At 37.6% G+C, this 24,142-nt stretch overlaps 1 protein-coding gene across 2 annotated transcripts in view; it reads left to right on the forward strand.

Annotated features, from left to right (window-relative positions):
- The window catches only part of IA-2 (tyrosine phosphatase IA-2), a 410,032-nt gene that overhangs the window by 127,889 nt on the left and 258,001 nt on the right, over positions 1–24,142 (forward strand). For both annotated transcript variants that reach the window (XM_089866819.1, XM_089866820.1), the window contains exons 9-11: positions 4,279–4,401; positions 4,516–4,705; positions 8,786–8,952. In XM_089866819.1, the coding sequence (XP_089722945.1) occupies positions 4,279–4,401; positions 4,516–4,705; positions 8,786–8,952 (480 nt within the window). The remainder of the gene's footprint in view (positions 1–4,278; positions 4,402–4,515; positions 4,706–8,785; positions 8,953–24,142) is intronic.

Raw genomic sequence — 24,142 nt, forward strand, 5'->3', positions numbered from 1 at the left:
GAGATTTTTTTGTGGTTACACGATGCAACCTCCCAATAAGATTTTCTTAAATATTTATTTTTTAAAACACCTGTCCCTTTACTTGATTCCTATAAGTTTACTTATTGAGCCAATCAATTAGTTCTAGCAGAAGTAAGAAATGGGACTAGAAGTATCGAGGTAACTAAAATCTTCACTTGGCGAAAGTGAATGTTCTTGGTTACAACACACCAACCCTTAGCCCTCTGGTAGCGTTTTCTGAATTTTTCCCTCCAAAACGTGAGACGCTCGCGGCGGTAGACGGCCGAACTAGATTCAAGCACCGGCGTCCGTGTTCCCCGGCCTTAGGTTGAGGGAAAAGGGGGTAGGAAATGTTTTTGGAACTCGACCAATTTTTTCTCTCTAGTGTAGGCGCGATGGAAGCGGCATAAAATCCTCAAATTAGGACAACCGTCACTCCCAAGTTTACTCGTAGGTCGACGAAGTCTCGGTACAGATCGCTAGCTATGCCAATATCACGTGGTGACAAAGTTCAAACAAAAATATTAGGTGTGACGTCAGGGGTGAAGGTTTCTAAACCACCTCCCCTTTAATTCAATCAGAAATGCCCAGAAAATGACATTTTGTTAAAGATTCTAAGATGAAGAAATCTATCTATTCTTAGCCCTAGTGAGTGAAATAAAACCGAATTCTAAAAATTTTAATATTGTCAAATTAGTATTGAAAAACAAGTGGGGAAACATTGAAGGTAATCAAAGGTGAAATCTTGATTAGTACTCTTTTTACTAAGGATTTATTAAAGATGAAACGTTCAAAAAAGGAAATCCCTAGAAAGGATTTTCTATTTTGATATAATAGAAAAAAAAAAAAACCCGAACAAAAAGAAATTTTTTTGGGGGAAAAAATAGTCTATCAACTCATCCTTTCTCTTTCGATTAATTTACCCTTAAAGTGAACTAACAGTTGATTAAATTTGAAGTGGGTTGTCAAATTCATCCGCTCAATCTTTCACTCCTCATCTTCTCCTCGTTTTTATTTTCTGTTCGAAAAGGACAATTATGAAATCAAAATCTTCGCGATTCTCTACGTTCGCGCTAGTCTGCTTTGCATGGTTCTACCCATTTTTATCCCTAATATTTTCGGGGGTGGCGTTAGACGGGAATCTGTTTCAGACTCGTCGTTGGTATGATCCCTTAAGAGGTTTCGTTCTACGAGTAATTACCTGTTTTTAGTCGCGCCTCCGAAATATTTAAGGTGAAACTAATACGGTTGTGTCATACAGGGATGGTATGAAAGTAGAGTACTACTAGAGGGATCTTGTTTACGACGCTACTTCCGGCGGTATGCGTCACTTCTTTCTCTGCCCTCCTATTGGCTGAAATATGAGAAGTTGAGAACCGGATATTAGAAGCAAAATTAAATCTGTGTCTTCATTATCAACGTCTGTAGCTCAAACTAATTTAGCTACAAGGTTGAATTTTTGCAGGGATGTTGCTCTTGAGTATAAGGCGCGTACTAAGAAAGAGTTTTCCAATTCGCGGCCATCTTGAAAAGTGGTGGAACAAAATGTATAAACAATCGTTATGGAAGTAATGGTTACAACGGATTTCAGTAATATTTTTTGCATTGGTAATGGTATCCTTACTTTTCACATTACTAATTAATGGTTTTGCAAGCTAAGCACTGACAGAGTTACAAACAGACAGACAGATTAGTCTGGTTCTTACCAGGGATAGGTTTAATTTTAGAAGTAGGAAAGGAGAGCGGTTAGTATTTATTTCAGTCCGACTCATAGCCCAGTATAGAGCCCCTCCCTCCAACACGAAACGAAAAGTTTACATTATCTTATTGGCTCACTTAAACTACGTTTTGATGACGTTGTTGACGGGGACGGCGAAAAATACGTAATTTCATTTTTCCTCTGTCGCTCGCGATGACCCACCTCTTCTTCCATACCCCCTCCTTCCTGGGGAAGGGGGTCCGGGACTTTGACGCGCGCCCACATTACTCTGTTCTTCATTCTTACTTCTAAAATTAAATGGATCCCTGCTCTTACTTATTATAACATGCTCCTGAAATTACCACAAATCCCATTATTATTATAATTATTATAAGAAAGTAAGAAGACAAACTTTGCATTCTCAGGCTAGTCTTCTAAAGGTAACTTCAACAATGGATTGCAGTTTTGTAGTGAAACTCTAATCTCGGTCTTCATCAAGCTTGTCTGTTGGAATCTTTTCATGGTGGTGGTATCAGTGTTCTCGTTGCGTTTATATAAAGGCGATCTGGTTGGCGACCCCCTGGCCTTGTTTTACCCCCCTCGCTGTTGCCCCCCCCTCTCTCTTGTCGGCCATATTTCCCCCTTTGGCTTCGAATCGAACTAATTTCTTCCTCCCCCTCCTACTGGGAAAATAAATTGCTTTGCTATAATAAATCTCGACTCTCTTCATCTCTCTTTCCGGGCTTCTTTCCTGGAAGGGAAAACCGGCCGGGCTTCCCTATAATACAGAATTTTTCCCATACTCTTGTTATAGAATACTGCAAATATTCCAGCCACGTCAACTATCTAATTAAAAATTCGATTGTTCACCTTTTTAATGAATTTTAATAATTTTTAAAGGGACGGTGAAAATCTAAGAAAATCAGTATATTTCTTATCGATAATAATTTATACTAATTTTAAGACCAATCTCCATAGTGAAACATGTGGAAATACGCTAGTGCCGAGTGGCTAAAAGTGTGCCTATTTTTAGTGTAGAAAGGAAGAAATTTATTGAGTTGATAAAACTAGATATTAACAAAAGCAAGCGCGCACTTAGCAGTTCATGGAAATACTACCGAATGATTTTAAAATTAAAATTAGTTTGAGGAGATTTTGTAGATAATTTGAAACTGGCATCTCCGACCAATGGCGTAACCCCCTGCCTTATTGTTAACACGCTATTTATCTCGCAGTACAATTTGTCACATCGCTTGCAATTTTTTGTCAAATTTCGCGCTAAATTTCATTCGACATGGAGCGTGCCACGAGAATTTTGTTAACACGCTATTTATCTCGCAGTACAATTTGTCACATCGCTTGCAATTTTTTGTCAAATTTCGCGCTAAATTTCATTCGACATGGAGCGTGCCACGAGAATTTTGTTAACAGGAAGGGAGGGCGTTACGCTATTGGTCAGACGTGTAAATTTTAAATTATCCATGAAATCTAATAAAACTATAATTTGAATTTTAAAATCACTCGTAGGTATTTCCTGGATGTTTCACTACGCAGATAAGTCTTAAAATTAGTAGAAGAATGGATAACAAATCACTTCAGTTTCCTTTTCACCCTCCCTTTAACACCTCAACATATATGCACTTATATACTGACTACCAAAAGTTTTATATTATATATTTCGCATTATCTTTTGGGAAAATCATTTCTCGTGGCAATCTTTAGAATTTGATGGACAAATTCTTATATTAAATATACAGATAAAATTATTTGGGCATAGGGGCACGCCACCCATTTGACTTTTGACGTCATTATTGGCCTGTTGACGCTATTCGGTCTACAGCTACTCTAGTTGCCGCTAAATAAGGGAAAAAATGGTGTGAAGAAAGGCATCCCATACGCGTGTGTTTCTCTTTCTCAGTATGAAATCTATTTATATCTACATAAATCAAAGTCCTGACTGACTGATAATCAACGCCCAGCCCAAACCGCTTGCCCTAGAAGGCTGAAAATTTGCAGGAACGTTACTCATAGGTAGTATGCGCGTACTAAAAAATATTTTTCCAATCCGCCGCCATCTTAAAAAATGGCACCCAGAAATGTAAAAAATCTTCTCTATGCAACAAAGTCCGTGCGTTTCAACCGATTTCACAAATATTTAGTACACTGGTTTCCTTTAACCTATAGATGGGCTGAATGGTCTTTTGGGTTCGATTTGTTGCCATCTTCTCAAATGGCGGCCAGAAATTTAAAAACCCTTCTTTATGGAATAATGTCCGCATGGAAAGTAATAAAAAAAATGTCCCGACGGGCTGACGGGCAACGCCGAGTGCCTTCGCTCCTAGGGTGCTTCAAAAATCTTAGGCCTATAGTCATCAGTAAAATCTACCCATTCTTTATATCATTTTGATGGAAGTTCTTATTACACGCCAGCGACGCCGCGACGGGTAACAGCTAGTTTATGAATATATTTATAGCTAATTACTCGTATAATGTATTAAATTTTATTCTTCTATTTATAAATTAAATGTACCTCAAAAGTTCCGTTAATTCAGTGTCATTCATTCATTTGTGTTTTATAGATGAAGAAAAGGCTTTGCAAGATTTAGTTTCAATTGAGTCTTCGGCCAGACAAAACGGGGCAAAGTCGGACAGATCACAATCCTTGAAAAGCAAGCCATATATCAAACTGCAAGGGCAAAAAGGTATTTATGGATAAAATAAATAACTGCGCACGTTTAGTTCATAATTTAATTTCAGGGTATATTATTTTCATTTGGTATGTTAGTTAATATTTTGGTTGTTATTTAATTTTGCAGAAGGTCCTCCTCATATCCCCGAAGAAGAAGTATCGGGTCAGTCTAGTAAAAGAGAATATTTTCGACCAGTCTCGGTCAACTTGCCTCAAAGTCAAGAGGAATCGCCTCCTAATTCCAATTCTGTCCTGGATGCCAATAAAAACTATGAAATCGTCGACTCAACACATACCTATATTCGGATTGCCGAAAAGTAAGTGCCACTTATTTTTATTTCCAGGGATAGATTTAATTTTTGAAGTAGGCTTGGAGAACGGTTATTTATATTTACTTCAGTCCGACTCATAGCCAATAGAACCCCTCCCTCCAACACGTTACGAAAAGTTTAAATTATCTTATTGGCTCACTTAAACTACGTTTTGGTGACGTTGCTGACGGGGACGGCGAAAAATACGTAATTCCTTTTTACCCCTGTCACTATGACCCACTTCTTCTTTCATACCCCTCCGTCGCATGGAAGGGGGTCCGGGACTTCGACGCGCGCCCAGATTACTCTGTTCTCTATTCCTACTTATAAAATCAAATCTATCCCTGGTATTGTAAAAGTTGCACTGCTTATAAAAGGCTTAACTAGAGATGTGGAATTACCGTAATTTTAGAAAACGGTAATTAGTCTTTGGCAGTTTAAGTACGTTGCTTTGGTTTTGACCCTATAGGGCTCCAAATTTAGAAACTGTAATTTTCGTCTTTATTCTGAAATTTACCAAATCGCGTCTTTATGCATAACGAATCTTCATTCTTGGGATAACGAAAAGTGTAACGTTGTTGACGTTGCAAGAAATATGTGTTCATATACACAACCCGAAGAAACGAATTATAAAATTAATAGGCCTAAATAAAATAATCTTATAAATTTGCTCTTAACAATGTCCTAAAAACGTCGTAGAAAATCACTTCATGGTAACAATCTTAGGACACAAACCAATAAATTTCAACCATGAAAATATGTGAGAAACGCACCCAGTTCGATAGGGTCGGTTTTCGAAGAATAGCATCGACTCGACGTGTGCCTCGATAGAGTTCACTTAAAAAATTAAGTTACAAACTGGAATGTCTGTACAAACTGGTATGTCTGAACGTTGCTTGTGTACTCGATGGGTTTTTGATTTAACCTCGGGCCGTTCAAAACCACAGGTTCCTCCTGAATCCTTATTATATAGCAACGTACGTCTTACAAACGTCCCGTTAAATATCGATTTCTTATTTATGAAGGATTGAAGAGGGGGGGATATTTTAACGTACAACCCCGATAAACATCACCACTCTGACTTGTCGCGGTCGCTGTTGTTCCCTAATCAATATAGTTCAACAACGTACCTCTTATACTCGATCTATTTATCGTCAAGCCTCCAATGTCTGATATAGATCAGAACCCACGCTTCGAACTCGTATACAAGATTGCTACAGGTGTGGTAAACCTGGAAAAGTCATGGAATTCCAAAATCGGCCAAAAACTGGTGAAAAAATAATGGAGGAATTTTAAGAATTTCAACAAAGGTCAGGGAAAAATCGGTAAATTTTTAGAATTTCAACGAAGGAAACTTGGTTAAATTGGCTAAAATATCCGCGGTTCAACCATTCAGCTTGGTGATGTTTTAAACGCTGTTTTAGCGAGATCACGTGGTTTGAGCAGACCTAGAAATCAGGGAGCTCTTTTTGCTCGCCCTGCAATGTTTCACATTAAATATGCAGAAATGCGACTTAAACGCAATTGTTTCACCCCTTTTGGAACACCCTGTATAGGTTGCCATATTTCAAATCCCTACTTATGGAGGTTATGGTACGATTTCTGTGTAAAGTTTTCAGTCGCAAGCCCAAAAATTTACAGAACTGCAGGGTCTCGGAAAATGGGGAAGTTAACCTAACTGACTGCTCAATAATAATTCTCTCTGCTACTCCCGAATTACGCGTGCTGGTATCTTATCTTAAGCTATTGACGTTAAGCGTAGCCGTGATTATTTTAAGGAAATATCGTCAAGCCTAATACCTAGTTAATCCATGAGGGAGACTTCGTGCATTGAGGGGTAAGACGTCGCTCCCTCTCACTCGCAAAGCCTTGCAATGACAGGGAAACCTAGAACCGCTACTCCACCGACCAATGGAATTGAATAACCACTAAATATCCCCTATGATAGAACTGAATTAAACCGAAACGGTTGTGCAAAAAGCTTGGTAGAAAGTTTCTTTCTATTTTGTTTAATGAATTTAAATATTACAAATCGGAACCGTAATCTATGGTTTGTTTATGAAGGGGTGGCTACACTAAGCCTGTGGCTTATTTACCGGTATGTCCCTTTACAGTGCATAGAGCTAGCCACTGTGTCACAGCTAACAGTGCCCTTTATTAACTATTACCGTTAACCTTAGCATATGTTTTGATTGAAAGGAGAAAGCGGGTGACACCGCGGAATAAAACTCCTTTAACAAGTTTGGAGAGAACTTGTAAACTGTACGCAGAAGGGTATTTTTTCCCAGGTTTTTCACCCAATGCCCCAGTCCGGGATTGAACCAGGGACCCTCTCGCTGCGAGGCGAAAACGATAACCGCTACAACACCCCACCGTGTATCTGTAATGTTAAAAGGATAATGAAATGGCCTGAATACCATTTTAATCCATCTTGATTATAAAAGAATATCAAAATCATTGAGACGAAATTCCAAAATTTATTCGTTATAGCTTTACGTAAATTTTCAAAGTTTCATAAGTTGACGTCGTGGTTGTCGTTTTTATTAGTGTAGAAATTCTATTGGATGCCATAAAAAATTGTACATAATGTACTATAGTCAACCAATGCATGGAATTTTGCGCTGCATTATCATCTGGTCATTGATAGGCATAGGCATAGGCTTAGCGTGTACTTAATTACGCGTTTCTCTTTTAAAATTTGAATTAGACTCATATAGTTTCAATTTGACAAATCATTAATTTTATGATCTATCGATTTAAAAATAATTAAATTCTCAAATTCTATGTAAGTTATCAACACGTTGAAAGAAAAAAAATTCTCAGGGCTATTTATAACACCAAGTAGCGATATCTAGTTTACTAGGGAGAAGGTATAAGATGCCTAAGTATTCGAGCGCGATAGTCCCAGTCCCCCTTTCTAAATACAAGGGGGGACGTAAAAGGAGGCCGGGCTATTTCGCCTCTCCTTAGTCTGAACATACGGAATTTTCGTCATTCGTGTCGCGCTGACGTGGGTTTTCAAGAACCAATGCGATGCTGTTTGTAATTTAGAGGCGGGGATTAACTCCGGACCTACGTTTGGACTGCAGATAAAGCTGGAAATGTGGCGAATTTATACCTTCTCCCTAGTAAACTAGATATCACTTCTTGATAACACTTAATGTTGAGTTTCGTTTCAATTCGCGGTTGCTTAAGAGTAAGATAGACCTTGTGTATCGAAGCTAGTATTTTTTGTCAATTAATAACTGTTAATGAACTTCGGCTTAATTTACTTTTTTCCTAAATCTCCCTATAGTTTCGTTATAGTACTCTTTTCTGTAAAAGTGACGTTTTCTAAGTAGCCCTATATAGTGATCAGGGTGTATTACAGCTGCTCCTGACGCTAAGCTAGGTGCCCATAAAAGCCACATGTTCGGAGTTTGTTTGGTTTAACTACGCGAGCATGTTTAGAAGGAATTTTGTAGACGTCTTACGGAGTTTGCCGCAACTTCCTAGAACCAATTACACTTCAAGATATTTGTGTAATATATTGGTGCTTTTAACTGAGGCTTTAATAACTCTGAATAACTATAATATTTGATAGTACTTGAAACAAAGTCAAATTTGATGTATGAACCAGGCAGATAAGAATGTTTATTGTTAACGATCGATGTACGTGGAGATTGAGATGTCAGTTTGAAAAATATTTTTTGAAAATTTGATAATTTATATCTATGCAGAATTTTACGTATAAAATTCTCTCTGATCTATGTAAGTAAAAGTCCTGGACGACAGACAAATAGACTGACTGAGTTACTAATAATCTACGTCCAGCCCAAACCGCTTTACCTAGAAGCCTTTAATATGTCCAATCCGCCGCCATCTTGAAAAATGTCAGCCCAGAAATGTAAAAAAACCTTCTTCATGAATAAGTTCAAGCGTTTAAAACAATTTCACTAAAATTTGAATCTGAAAATTTCGTGGCAATCCTGTATAATATCTAACCGTAATTTGAACTCTTATCAAATGAAATATTTTTCCATGATTTATATTCCTTGTTTAGAATGTAGTAGTTAATATGGTAAATTTATTTTTATCAATTTGCAGATCAATGAATTTAAACTCTGCCGAGAAATTGGTAAAGAGTTTGGAACGATTCTTGAAGCTCCCAACTGGAACATTCTCTAACATAAGACTGGGCGATGAACAAGTCATTTTTAAAGTCAACCCGAATCCTCAAGGACTCAACGCGTCTGTGGTGGCCGAAAGAGCCGGTGAGCTTAATTTTTTTATTAAATATTACGTATAATTTGGGATAAGAGGGAAAGCTACACCATAGGGGCAAAACTCCCCATATATTTCTTACGAGCGCCTGTAGAACTGTTTCACCCGTTGCACATATAAGTGTTTAGGGAAAGCCAACTATCAGGTTCTCGGTTAGAATCTTTTGACGATTTTCTCCATTTAATTAAAATTAATTAAACATATATGAGGACATAAAGTGGATTTTGTAAATTAATATACTAATTATTAAACATATTGGCATAATTAAACATGAAGGAAATATCTCAAAAGGATTTCAATTTAAAAATCAAAATATATTCAGATGTAATCCATAATTTTTTGAAGGCAAAACATTTTATTGACAAATTAATTGAGAGAAACTGGGAACGGTTAAGCGAAGGGATAGTGCAACCTTATAGCTCGGCATTAACATACAGGGTGTTTCTGATAAGTCAGCCATAAATTAAAGTGTGTTTTCTTAGGGTCAAACTGAATGGAAAGTGTCAAAGAACACATGGGGTCTACAGCATTTAGTTACGGAGATATGGGTTCCCCAACATTGATTGGACCCTAATACAAAGAAATAATAATAACACACACTTCTACCCGTTCAGTAGTTCACTTCTGATAAATTAAGGTTCAATATTGTTCGTAGATAGAAGACTATTGAAGGCTAATATATCTCTTACTCCACATGCGTGACTATTTCCTTGTTGACCCCATGTTCTTTGACACTGACCACTCAGTTTGACCCTTAGTGTGTGAGAACGCACCCTTAGGGTACATGAAACACCCTGTATTGACCAAAATCCAATTAAGTATGTTGTCGAACATCGACAGTAGTATTCTGAAAGCGTTCAATTAACCTTGCCCTATTTACAAACTGCCCATTAATAGCGTGGCCCATCACTTTATTTTTATTTATTTTTTATTTTTACTTAATATAAAACCTAATAGATCTTGTTTTATATCGGTATGTTCCTGTTTCCGCGGGATAAAATAACTTTTGCCGCACACGGTATATATATATCAACTTGGTAATTTCGTATAGCCTTAACCTTATACCAGCCTCTATCTTAAAGCCTTACACCTGACGGGCTAAAATCCCTTCAATCTGGGCATCACCTACGCTGCTTTTCCCTCCTACCTAATTCTTCTTTTTGGGGTCGTCTAGCGGCGTGAATTGGCGCTTATACGAGAGCCAAAGAAAGTATACCGGCCATAAAAAAAACCAAAAGGGTGGGAGGGAGAGGGGGGGGGGGTTCTACGACCCAGAATGAAGACAAATGAGGTTCGCGGACGCCCTAAATGGCTCCGGTGACGATCTCCGCCTCACTTCTGCCCTCTCTATACCACAACATCAACTCTATATTATTTTTTCACCCTGATTTGATACTTAGACCCAAAGGCCGCGCACGAATGCCAGTACGAATTCAGGGTTCGTACAAACCTGGAAAACTTAGGGTAATAAATAGTTGGCAAGAAACTCGGGAAATTTTGAATTTTTTTGTAAAATTCAGCGAAATCCAGGGAAAGTTTGAGTTAGGCCTAGTTTGTTCTGAAGGGGTTGCTTCAACTTTAAAAAAACTACTCTCCTAGTTATTACTCCACATATGGGGAAAACTTGGGAAAATGTATGGGGCAAAAACCTGAAAAACTCAGGGAAATATATGGGAAAAAACTGGGAAGCTCAGCGAAGTATGTGAAGAAAAACCCAGGGAAGCTCAGGGAAATATATATGAGGAAAAACCCAGGGAAGCTCGGGGAAATATATATGAGGAAACACCCAGGGAAGCTCGGGGAAATATATATGAGGAAACACCCAGGGAAGCTCGGGGAAATATATATGAGGAAACACCCAGGGAAGCTCGGGGAAATATATATGAGGAAACACCCAGGGAAGCTCGGGGAAATATATATGAGGAAACACCCAGGGAAGCTCGGGGAAATATATATGAGGAAAAACCCAGGGAAGCTCGGGGAAATATATATGAGGAAAAACCCAGGGAAGCTCGGGGAAATATATGAGGAAAAACCCAGGGAAGCTCGAAGAAATATATGAGGAAAAACCCAGGGAAGCTCGAAGAAATATATGAGGAAAAACCCAGGGAAGCTCGAAGAAATATATGAGGAAAAACCCTGGGAAGCTCAGGGAAGTATATGAGGAAAAACCCAGGGAACCTCTGGGAAATGTATGCGAAAAAGCCCGCCAAAACTCGAGAAATCTGTTCACCAAAAGTCGTATGAACCCTGGTTCAACTTGCCTGAGAAGTCTATGCTCGAAGTAAATCGCCCAGCTGTTATTCCAGTAAAGGTTTAGGTTTGAAAATAGCGTGTCATAAGGGTTTTTGTAGTTCTTTCGGACTGCACTCTTTAGTACCGCTAAGGGGACAAGGGATTTTTTTTCTCCTTCTGTCACCTGACACTTGTCTTGTCCTATCGCTGTTTTCAATAATAATTTAGGTTTGGGGCTAGTGGGGTTTTAAAACCGAAATTTGGTGGTATGTAGTGGGGTTGCTATGATCTGATCTGATAAAAAAGGGGGCGTCTATTTAATTTTAAGGGCTTTGTTTGCTTTGGTTTTTGCTTCCAGTGATTTTAGGTGAAATAGTGAATCGCATAGTGGGTTTACCCTATAATAAATGTATTTATTGATGGTAAATAGCGGTTCTGCTGTTGAAAAGGGACGTATATGCTTAAGGGATGTAATGTTTCTAAATTTCTAGTTTGGGAAAATATATTTCTTTCTAAACTGCTATTTAGGGAAAATATATTTGTTTTTAAACTGCTATTTAGAGAAAATAAATATTTGAAGAAATAGAGAACTTTCAGTTGGCTGAGTAGTACGTCATACCCTCCTTAGTCTTCCTGCTATTCTGGTAGCCATATTGGTAGGTTTCAGCTTCTCCCTCGCATTCAACCCACCAGTATGGCCGTGTAAATTACCTCACGAATCTTAGCTGAGGCCCAAATGAAAGCTTTTAGGAACCTAATAATTATTGAACTAGGCTTTCCTAACTCATGGATCGAAGTCTAATTGGCTATGATAAAACCATATTTTTCTGAACTTAAATATGAAAATTAAAAGATAAAAATAGCTTATCACTAGTGAAATTTACCTTGTACACGTGATTTTCGTTTTGAAAAAATATCCTTAATTCAAGATTTTTTCTTAATCGGCTATTGCGTTTAAATTAGACTATACATATGACTTAGGCAAGTTTAGAAACCTAAAATATTAGTCCAATTAAGGCTCCATAAGACGTGAAAAGTAACTATAACAACAAGGCTGCTACTTCATTATTTAAATGTCCAATTTAATAACTAATATTTCTTAAATCATTAGACATGTATTCATCAAAAGCATTGTTTTTATATTGAAAAAACAACAACAAATAAGCCGGTTTAACCCAAAATTCAATGATAGATTTATATGCTACTATCTCTTTAAACATAATCGAGTGAATCTGTATCACTATATCAAGATGGACGGTCTTTTCCAAAAGAAAAAGATTTGCTTTTGGCGGGAACGAGGATTGCGGAAAAGGCTGGAAAACGGTAACGCGTACGAGCTAAAAGACGTGTTATGGAGCGTGACAGGCGGGAATGATTGATGCTTTTCGAATGGAGAGAAGTGTGTCGGCAAACCTCGCTTTGGGAACTGAATCTCTTCTCTCTTTTCTTTCCTATCTCGATTTAAAATGTACTACCAGAAAGTTATTCAATTCTCACCTGAATATTGAGCGCTCTGTTTCGGTTTATGAACCAGGTTTACTGCACTTGAACTCGAGATAATTTTTGTCCTCGTGTAAGGTGACTAACTGAACTGAATTGAACTTTGGTGCAGTGATTTATAGATAGCAGATGCGTTTAGTTTAAGGTTTAAATACGATCCTGTTTTTTAATTTCGGTGTCAAAATTTAACCTGACGCCATAATCTCAGTAAAATTCCTTCAAGTTAACTGATCATGAATCTTTGTTACTTGCCTTTGTGCTTAAAGCTTGAACTAATTGGCGCAAATACAATCAAATGAGCAGCCTGGTAAATAGCACACTTCCTCTGGTCCAAACCTAGTTAATTGCTTGGACTAGTATTTAAATTCACAAAGTGGGGTTACTGGTTCTCGGGACCAGTTTATTAATTGGAAATCTAAAGGAGAACAAAGGCTGGGACGAGTAAAACGTATAGGAGAACTAAGGGGGACCAGTTTATTACTAAGTAATTAATAAACTGGTCTTTGGGCCAGAGGAAATGTGCTATTTCCCTGACTGGTTGGAGGGCAAACCACTGAGAAAAACATTTATGAAAGACCCTTGTATATTTTGAAAGTAATTAAATCGCCCATGGAGAGTAAGGTCGCTTAAATTAGTTCAATTTCAAGCCTAGCACAATAATATCGTTCAATATTCATAGTACGATTGAACCAATTCACATGGTTTGTATTGGGATGGAGGCGGGTGTGGGAATATAATATAAGACGTCCCTATTCTCGCGCGTGTATTTTTTCCCCGCCTATATTGCTCCTTGTAATGTGGTTTTATCGAGCAGTCGGCGTCACCTAGAATCATTCCCGGGTGCAAATTGTTCCCGGAATAAATGAAAGTAGGAAAAAAATAGCCGATCTCAGCAACAGGTTGTTCCCCAAATACTAACGCCCTATGGAGGAGGCCCTTTTCATATATATATAAGCAATAAATGAAATGCCAATTTCATTTAATGGTACACAGTCGAGGGGCGGGCCTAATCGTTGGGATTTCGATCATTGTACTTAATGATTTATACAGGGTGTTTCTAGAAGGTCTATCAGAAATTATTGGGAAATAGATTTTGAGTCGAAAATGTTCTATGACATTTTGCCGTCCGAGCGACCCACCGTTTTCAAATTAAGATTGATCAAAGTATTTTAAGGGTGACCCCTTACATTTAATTAAGAAACTGAAATAGCAATGATTAATTTAATTAAGGGGTCATACCTAAAACAGTCCAATAATAACTCGAAAACAGTGGACCTTAGGGCAAAATGAAGATAGAAGTTACATTTTCGACTCGAAATCACTAAAGGTGCATCTATTTATTTATTTATTAAGTAAACATACATCCCCTTTAATTTATAGCAGACTTATAAGAAACACACTGTAAAAGCTGTAAAATGCTGGTAGATGTTAAAGTTTAATCACAGGTTTGGATTGAAATAGGGAAATATGCGGTAGTGCGAACAAAACCAAAACAAAAAAACCTTATTTAATAATTACGGCAATGGGAAGTGCAGCAATTCATATTTTTGTTATAATACTTGTATTTATAAAATTCAAGATGAGGAGTAATGTGTATAATATAATATAATATAATATAATATAATTTTAAACTTTACTCGCTCGGGAGTTTCAAAACACACTTTATTTGCCTTTCAAGTCAGATCTACTTTAATAATTAAAAGAAATATCCCCAAAAAATAAAGAGTATGTCATAATTCCCTTGGCATTACCCAATACTCATCCACGTAATTTCGTAATTGCTCTCTATTTGACCGAAACTAGCGATCAATAATGATCTAAAAAAAAGAAAAGCTTAGATATCTCGATAAATAATACCAGTAAACACATACAGTTACTTGGAATCATTTTGTAACCATTTTCTCAACGTATCTAGCCGGATTTTGTGGGAGGAGCTACGGACTAATCATTATCAACAATGCATAGATTTCTTCCACTTGGAATCTTAAACAGGTCATTTTCTGGTAATTTCTGCATGAAATAATGCTGAGGAGGCGTAGAAATCGTTACCCCTGACGTCACGCCTAATGTATTGAATGTAGAAGTCCAGTAACATTGAGGTAGCTATCGACAAATCCGAGCCGAACCCGAATGTAAACAAGTTATCTTTGCGTCGTGTAAACGAGGGATCTATGGCTTCTTAAAGATTGCAAGTAGAAGAAGCCTATGCATTCCTGCCATACATGTACACGAAATTTACCTTGCGAATAATTTATCTCTTTGTGCGTTGATCCTTGCGAGCTCACCTGACCTGGTGTTGCTACCAACCAGTAAAATCACAATTTGAAAGGCCTCTGAGTTCACACAAAACCAGCATAGAAATTAACGAGGGATATATGGGACACGATGATTCCAATTAGCTGTATGCATTCTTGATAATACCCATAAGCCACTGTAAGGTAGACTCTCCTACGAAGCAAGGGGGATATGCGACCGTATACTCTACAGTGACTAAGAGCTCTAGCTTTTTTTCAAGAGAATGATCAGGTCGGGCAACTTGTCGACCGGGTTATATTGAGGCAACAGTTTGCGACGGCAAAATTCAATATCTATTATCTTAGAATATAGATAATATTTACCTCTCTCCCACCTACCATCCCTTCTTCCTCTGTATCTAGTGTACTGTATGTAAGATTCCAGCCCCAGGTTGGCCCTTCTCCGCCCAAGGTAAGCTAGACGCCCGCCCACCCGTAATATAACCGTTCTATCTCCCAAATACATACCTTGCTTTTCCATTATTGAAAAATTCTCAACATATTTTTGCCTATCTACGTACCGTTTCCTACCTCCAGAGCAAAAGTGTCTTAAATTGTTTAGGAGTGAAATTTCTTTTTCGGTTTCCTTGTTCGAAAAGAAAAAAATAAGGAGTTTGTTAATAAACGGGTCATTTCTGTAACTCGCGAAAGTTGCAGTCCCAGTGCAACATTTCTTTGCTTTTTACGGAGAATATTGGTGCCTGCGCAGTAGGCTTTTGAGGTTATGAGAGTGCGCAAAGACGGCGATGTTTCATAGCCTATGTAGAGTATTGCCAGGAATGCATACAGCTGCTTGGAATGATGGCGTAACCATTTTCTCAAGGTATCCATGAGGATTTTGTAGAAAGAACTATCAAGCCTAATCTTCATGTATGACGTATTTTACCTCGCGAATAATTGATCACATTGCCTGTAGCACCTTGCATGCGCCTGCCCTCTCGTTGCTTCCAACTAATGAAATTACATCATGCATTATGGCGCATGGCAGATAGTACTCAAGCCCGACCCACGAAACCGCATAAAAATCTACCTTCTTTTGACCATCGATACACAGGTACCTTTCAACTTTAAGATTTCGTAGAGACGGCAATGTTTCAACAGCTCCTATCCCTTAATACCGTTGATTAGGCAGCTGCCCCTATTATTCATGCATTTCTAAAAGTACTTGCAACCACTACTGGTAGCAGTGTAGCGACAGGATAAAGGGACACAACAAACCCACTACGTTAACATTCTCCTTTTACATCCCAAAATTTCGTACAAACTGATAAATTCTTCAAAAACTACGATAAATTTGTGCTTACGATATATTTGTACTGAAGAAAACTGGTTGTATATTTTTTTCCTGGATTGGTAGACTTATAAGTATAGGGACCGAAAGTAAGACGATACGATATCCCATGGTCCCCATCTTTCCCATCCTTACCCGGAGTTTGTCTTAGGCCTATCTTTCCTACATCCCATCCCATAACCATCTCTAGCTCTTCCTGCATGTATCCAACCCGAGGGGACCGTCGCTACTTCATATCTCGTGCGCGTCGGGTTTCAAACCATTCAAATCGCATAAAAATAGACCTTTATATTTATTACTTGCGGAGAAGCCAACACATATGGTGAAGGCTGTCCTCTTGGGTTAATTCTTTCGCGCCAAGATGGAACCTGAGTGCACTATACGCGTAAGGCTAGCCGACTCGTACTGCCTGTAGTGGTGCTTCTTGGCGCGAGGAAGTTAACCTAAAAAGTGGTCACGACCTCTGTGGTGTTCTGGAATTAATGGAATGGTTTATCTTTTTACGAAACCAACAAATCGCTTATGAAATGCAAAAAGGTTTGAAATAATAATGAATCATTCAAACCATTGAAATCAGGAATAGGAAAATCAGATCAGCGTAATAATTCAGAACCAGAAATCTTCAAAATCAGGCACAGTAATCACTCAAACCATGAAATCTGTTCGTTATATCATGAATTCATTTACTAACATGAATGTCCATGTTAAGCATTCCCCTGTAGTCCACTCTCAAAAAGCGATAGGAGGAGCCAAATTTTCGCGCCACTCGTGTGACGTAAATTTTATATCCAATAGGAACCATACCGGAAATTCTTCTTCTTTCGGGCGTGTCTTACCGTTTATTATTAAGCAGTTCTTTGGGATACTGGTTAATCTACCTGTATCGGGTTGTCGTTTTACTCACGTAATTTAGTTGTTAACATTTAACTCATAACATGATAGTATTTTAAAATGGCAACAAAATGTAATCCTGAACTTGAACTCGTAAAAAGCATTATATCCAGTGCTTGTATACTTGAATGTAAGAACTGTAACCGAGCACGTAAGCCTTGGCCAAACTTTGGAGCAAGCCTTGACAACAACAAATCTTTGATAACATCAAAATTAATAAACAAAATACCAAAATATAACACCTAAAACCACGATAAACCTATAACACGCGAGTTTCGTTGCTAAGCCTATGCCTACTGTTAAAACGCGTCGTCTGCTTTAAAGATAACAGCTGGTCGCTATCGCTACTTCCCGTTCGCAACATCTTTTTTTTTTTAAATAGGCTCCTCCTACTGCCGAGTAAGAGGCGATGTATGGTAAGCCAGAAAGACATTCATGTTAGTAAATGAATTCATGGTTTTATCACTAAGAAATCACTATTCGAATCAAACAATTTTGTAAATCTCCCCAAATCATTGAAATCATTGATTGATCCACGTGTTTCCTCCGTTAAAATTTTTATATTATTTCACCATGGTATTTAAAAATAAAGTCGTTATTTATAAATCATTGAGTCCTGAATAGTTATGATTTTCATTAAAATCACGAATAAATATATCAAGACAATGGAATCATTCAAAACTTGAAATCATTGAAATCATTATTAAATTAATCAAAACAGCGGAATCTCTTAATAGAATAAATATTTGAAACTACACAGAAATCATTCAAATCACTATTAAATCGGTGAAATATCTAAAACAATGATTTTAGTTAAATATTTGAAAATACACGGAAATCATTCAAATCACTAATAAAACCCTGAAATATTTCAATTCAATGATTTTAGTTAAATCATGATTAAATTCTTCCAAACCCTAAGTCATCATTGAAATCACTTAGAAATCATACAAATCCATTAATAATCTTACAAAGAAATCTAAATCACGCAAATTTCTCAAAACAATGATGTCATTATCAAATTGTTCCAATCATTTAATTGTAAATCATTTAACTTCCCAATTATTCAAGCCATTCAAATTACGTTCAAATCAGGAAAATAGATCAAAGTATCAAACCAGATGTTGATATCAAATTTCATATGGTTCTAAAAATGTAATGACGTGCCCCTCGATTCATCCATCCACCTTGGTGAGCTCCCGCTCTTGCCCGCCATCTTTCGATGGATGCATGGGGAGCGTTGCTATGGCAACGGCGCTATGTATATTGAGAAGACGCCAAAGGAATACATCACCAGGGCTACGAGCAATAAAGTACCTCTTCCTCCTGCTCCACCATAGCCTTCTCTAAGCTTATTTGTACCCTAGGCATCCCGCCGGTTTCAACTTACTATACTCCCCTCCCCCCCTTACTCCCCTACTGTACACGTCAGAACAACCCACCCCCTGCTCGTCGGACAAATCTTAGAATTCCCGCCTAGAAGATGCGTTCAAGGGGGACTAGCATTTGCTACGTATCAAAATATTAAAACAGGGAGTGATATCTAGTTTATTAGGGAGAAGGTATAAATTTGTCACATTTCCAGCTTTATCCCCAGTCCAAACGTAGGTCCGGAGTTAATTCCCGCCTCTAAATTACAACCAGCATCTCATTGGTTCTTGAAAACTCACGTCAGCGCGACGCCAATGACGAAAATTACGTTATTTTTCGACTGAGGAGAGGCGAAATGGCCCGGCCTCTTTTTACGTCCACCCTTGTATTTTGAAAGGGGGACTGGGACTATGGCGCGCGAATACTTGGGCATCTTATACCTTCTCCCTAGTAAACTAGATATCACTTCTTGATTGAAACCTTTTTAGCTCTAATAAATAAACTGAAACGTTTCTCCCAAAATTTTATTTATACGCAAACATTTTGCAAATGTCCGGCCCCACGGATGTACGCTTCTGATATTGAATATATACTCAGGCTCAGTTCACATTCTTTCGTTACTAACAAGTGTAAATTAAGGAAGAGTGAAATGAATTTCAGATTCATATGCCTAACTTTTGGCAAATGTCCAGTCCCACGGATGTATGCTTCTGATATTGTAGATATGCCCAAGCTTAGTTCACATTCGTTACCAAAACAAGACTAATTCAAGAAAAGGTGAAATACCCGTAAACTGAATAGCTTAGTTAAGAATCTCCAAACATACAGTAAAACCTTTTTTTTTTCTAACAGAAAAATGTTTAAAGAGTATTTTTGCCCCTTTTAATCTCTCGCGTATTATAATTTACCAAATTTTGTTGTAAATTATTTGTAATCTAAATGGGTGAAATATTTCTAATGTCTCTCAATTTAAAGTTGAATATTTTTGGAATAAATTAAGAAATGGGCAAAAAGTGGAAATCATTTTTTTGGGGTTTGAGATCTAAGGAACATTTTTGGGCTAACCTAAAAAATTCCTATGGGTATTTTTGCCTCTTTAATGTCTCTCTTATATTTCATTCTAAACTATTCGTAATTTAGATGGGTATTTCGTAACATATGCATAAGTTACCGACATGTCTCTAATCCGTGGTAGATTACCGTTCATGGTTTAAGTATTTTTTACGCTCAGAACCTTCAGAAGTACAACCAGAAGTAAGATAAGGGACTAGAAGTAAAGAGCTCTAGCATTGGTAATAGATCCTGGCACTAGTGAACAAATTTGAGGATTTTACGCTGCTTCCATCGCGCCTACACTAAAGAGAAAAAATTGGTCGAGTTCCAAAAAAAATTTCATACCCCTTCCCCTCAACCTATAAAGCCGCGGAACACGGACGCGGGTGCTTGAATCTAGTTAATTCGGCCCTCTACCGCCGCGAGCGTCTCACGTTTTGGAGGGAAAATTCAGAAACCGCTACCAGAGGGCCAACCGAGGGGTCGGTCATTCATGAAATCCCGTACGCTACCCGTGAAATCCAATTTAAGAAATCCGAAATCAATGCTGATTTCGAAATCAAATAAAAAATCCGAAATCAGTAACGAAATCACAAAATCAGTAAAGAAATCATAAAATCAGTAAAAAAAATCACAAAATCAGTAAAGAAATCACAAAATCAACATAGAAATCACGAAATCAGAAGCGAAATCACAAAATCAGTAAAGAAATCGTGAAATCCACTACAAAATTCACGAAATCCAAAATCAAAAGAAATAACAAATCCGAGGAAATCAGGCGAAAAACCTCAAAATCCAACGAAATCAAGGGAAATTTCGCAAAATCCATCGAAATCACGGTAAAAATAGCAAGATCCGACGGAATCACGGGAAAAATCTCAAAATTCGGCGAAATCCATTGGATTTTATCGAATTCTGAAATCAAACAAAATCCGACGAAATCAAACGAAATCCGACGAAATCAAACGAAATCCGACGAAATCAAACGAAATCCGATGAAATCCGACGAAATCAAATGAAATCCGATGAAATCCGAAGAAATCAAATTGGATTTCAAAATCGCGTACACTTTTTCCTAAACGTCCGACCCCTCGGGGCCAACCGTTGGTGTGTTATCAAAAATATTCACTTTCGCCAAGTGAAGAATTTGGTTACCTCGATACTTCTAGTCCCTTATCTTACTTCTGGTATAAGTTACCGACATGTCTCTCATCCGTGGTAAATTACCGAGTAACCGACAATGATTTATGTACAACTCTTAAGAACTGTATGTAAATTTTTGTAAATAACTGATGAAACAGTCTAATTCTTCCCAAAATGTGAATAGGTAATTACTAGTTTCTAATTTCTCATCTGTTCTCACGCACATACTACACTAACCACAATTTTTCACCAACTTAGGCAACAACCACTTTAATAATTAATTCCCACGAATTAATTGACACTTGTATCGTCGCTAATTTGAACGTAACTTTTGGCTTAAATCCCCTTCATGACTCTGTAATCCTTTTCATACGCGTCAAAATATGTTCTCCCATCTTCTCTCTTAACCCCCATCTCTTCATCTTTCTCTTTCTGGAGCTAGTCCTAAATTCATTATCCATCTGGGGTTGGTTGAACTCCCCCCCCCTCCACTCCCTCTAAGTTCAGCTACGGACTTTTAAAAATTTTCGCCTTAATCAAAATCCCTGATGTTTATGCGACATTAAGGAAGAGAAAGGATAAAGGAAAGCCCATGCTTAAGGAAGCAGTTCCGAAGAATAAACAGTGAAGGAGTTGAAGCTTGCTTTTCATAAATGATGGGAAAAAGAATTACATCACCTTTGTGTCAGTTCCACGCTTTAACAAGGAGTATTATACAGGGTGGAATATTTCGATTTTGACTATAGTTTCCTTGCCTCGATCTATATGCCATTTGTTTGTAAGGAAATAAGGCGTAAATAAGTAACCTTTCGACAACTTTCGAATTTGTTAATTTGTGATTTGAGATGTAAGTTTGTATTTTACCATCCGTAACTTCTAGATTTATATCATACCATGATTTTACGATGTTAATTTAGTGTTAAATTACCATTTGAGTTGTACATACTAGACTTCTAGAGACGATAAAAATCGGTAAATTTTACTTCGGTCACCAGTTTTCCTCAGTTTCCCACTAGGTGGCGGTGTTTAAAGTACCTAAACTAGGTATGAAATGCTCGTATTTCAACGTGATTTATTAGACAAGTGAAAAAACTAATTACTTTTCACAAAATTTGAATCAGTAATTTATTTGTCAGTTATTATTTTTAAAATTACGGAATTCCAAGCTCCTTAGCCTAACCTATGAAGGGATGTCCATGCAATCTGTATAAAACTTTTTGATATAAAGTTTGATATAGTTTGTGTACATAAAACATATTCGTCAGTCGTCACTTGGCAATCGCACAGAAAAAATCAAATAATAATAATTTCTTTTGTGCGATAATCAAGTGACTATACGCTTTTATAAACACAAAGCATATAAAACTGTCGCATCTTATCAAGAAGTGATATCTAGTTTATTTGGGGAGAAGTTATAAAATCGCCACATTTCTAGCGTTATCTCCAGTCCAAACGTAGGTCCGGAGTTAATGTCCGCCTCTAAATTACAACCAGCATCTCATTGGTTCTTGAAAACGTATTTTCGGACTGAGGAGAGACGAAATAGCCCGGCCTCCTTTTACGTCCCCCCTTGTTTTTTAAAAGGGGGACTATGGCGCGCGAATACTTAGGCATCTTATACGTTCTATCAAATAAACTAGATATACTTCTTGATAAAACTTGGCTGTACATGCTATCTCAGAACTTCTTACATTGTTGCAGTTCCAAAGCATATTTTTACATGTTAATGCTTTTGTTAGGAATTGTTGGTTGTTGCTCCATTTACACAACCATCGGAATCGAAGATATTTCACTAAATATTCTGTACAGCTAGCGGTCTTTTGGTTTTGTCCGAATTACGTGGCCGTGATGACTGTTAACAGAAACGTCGCTTTTATCTATTTATCTAAATTTCTGAATATAACGGTATTATTCCGTTTGAATGCAGATGCGAACTTAATCTTGGGTTTTGAGATAGGATTGGGGGGGGGGGGAGGGTGAGATGTTTCGAAAGCGTAACATCTTACATTTAACAGCGGAAAGAGAACCAGACAATTTAGAATACGCGTCGTTGCGCAAACTTTAAATAAGCGTGTCGATCGAAATCAACCGACCGAAAGTCAAGTACTAGACCCCTTTCGGTTCCACTCACATCCCTCTATGTTTATTTTCAATTGAATTTACTATTTTCTCCCAATAATATTGACATAATGCATTCGCCACGGTGCCCTATGACGTAATCCAAATCATAAGTTGATAAGATGTGTTCCATAAGTTTGACACTGGTTACTGCGAGACCATGTTATGAAGTGACATATAGGTGAAAAGTCATACATTATCGTAAAACGACACCTGGTGAGGAGCTGTCAAAGGCTTAGTACTGTAACTGCAGAACAGTACTAACACTGCAGGCTTAGTACAGACTAAATAGGAAGATGGACTGCAAATTCTCGCTTGTCGTTCTTGAACTAGCTCTCATGAAGTCTCGATCATTACGGAAGTATAGGTAGTGTCATACTTACGGAACATATCTTGTGTCCAAATCAAATCAACGCTGCGTTGCGTAGCTTGCACTAAGACGGGGAAACCATCTAGAATCAAGCGCAAATATTTTAATACGAAACTGATTGAAATCTGTGTCAAATGAAATTGGAGTCAATGAATCCTTCAAAAATTCATGCAGGACATCGTGTTGTTTTCCTTTGGCTGGGTCATAAGAACTTTCTCTTTGAGTGACGATACTTTGTCCTAAAATTCTGTTTCTTCAAACATTTCGGGAAAACCAACCAAGCCGCTTAAAGACTATTCTGCATGGAATACCTTTATCCGTAGATCTTTCGAGTATGACGTCAGTACATTTCAGATTTCATATTCAAATCAGGCAAACTTATTACTTGCGTTGGTAAATTGAAGCTTAGGTAATTAGAAATGTTTGTAAATTTCTTAAACGATTTATTAATTAAGCCTCGGTTTTTACGGCTTGCTAACGATTTCCGCGATCTTTCGAGCTTCTCTGGTGTATACTCTGGTTTAAATTCATATCCCTTCACTCTCCTACCTCGATTTATATTCATATTTTGGGTTTTAAGTCGTCTATTTGGTGGTTTTTAAAATCACAGACCGATACCTATAAGGTGATACTGCTTTAAAACTTACATTATGGGGCGTGTATTGCTTACCTTTCGATAAAGACAAATAATGCAGTAATAGCTCCATCACGTGACCATGAAACGACGTTGACGAATAAATCGGCATATCGCGTGAAACGTCACCGTTTTTTAAAAACCCGCGATGGCGCCTCGTAAATTTCCATTTTTAATTTGATTTTAAATTTATAATTAACTAAATTAAATTCAGAAACACAAGCAAATTTTAGACCCTTTGATTTAAAATTAACATGTAGAATTAACTTTCTTTTCCAGT

The sequence above is a fragment of the Phalangium opilio genome, unplaced genomic scaffold (assembly GCF_054372755.1).
Source record: "Phalangium opilio isolate 3A_F unplaced genomic scaffold, DU_Popi_V2 ptg000017l_1, whole genome shotgun sequence".
Lineage (NCBI taxonomy): Eukaryota > Metazoa > Arthropoda > Arachnida > Opiliones > Phalangiidae > Phalangium > Phalangium opilio.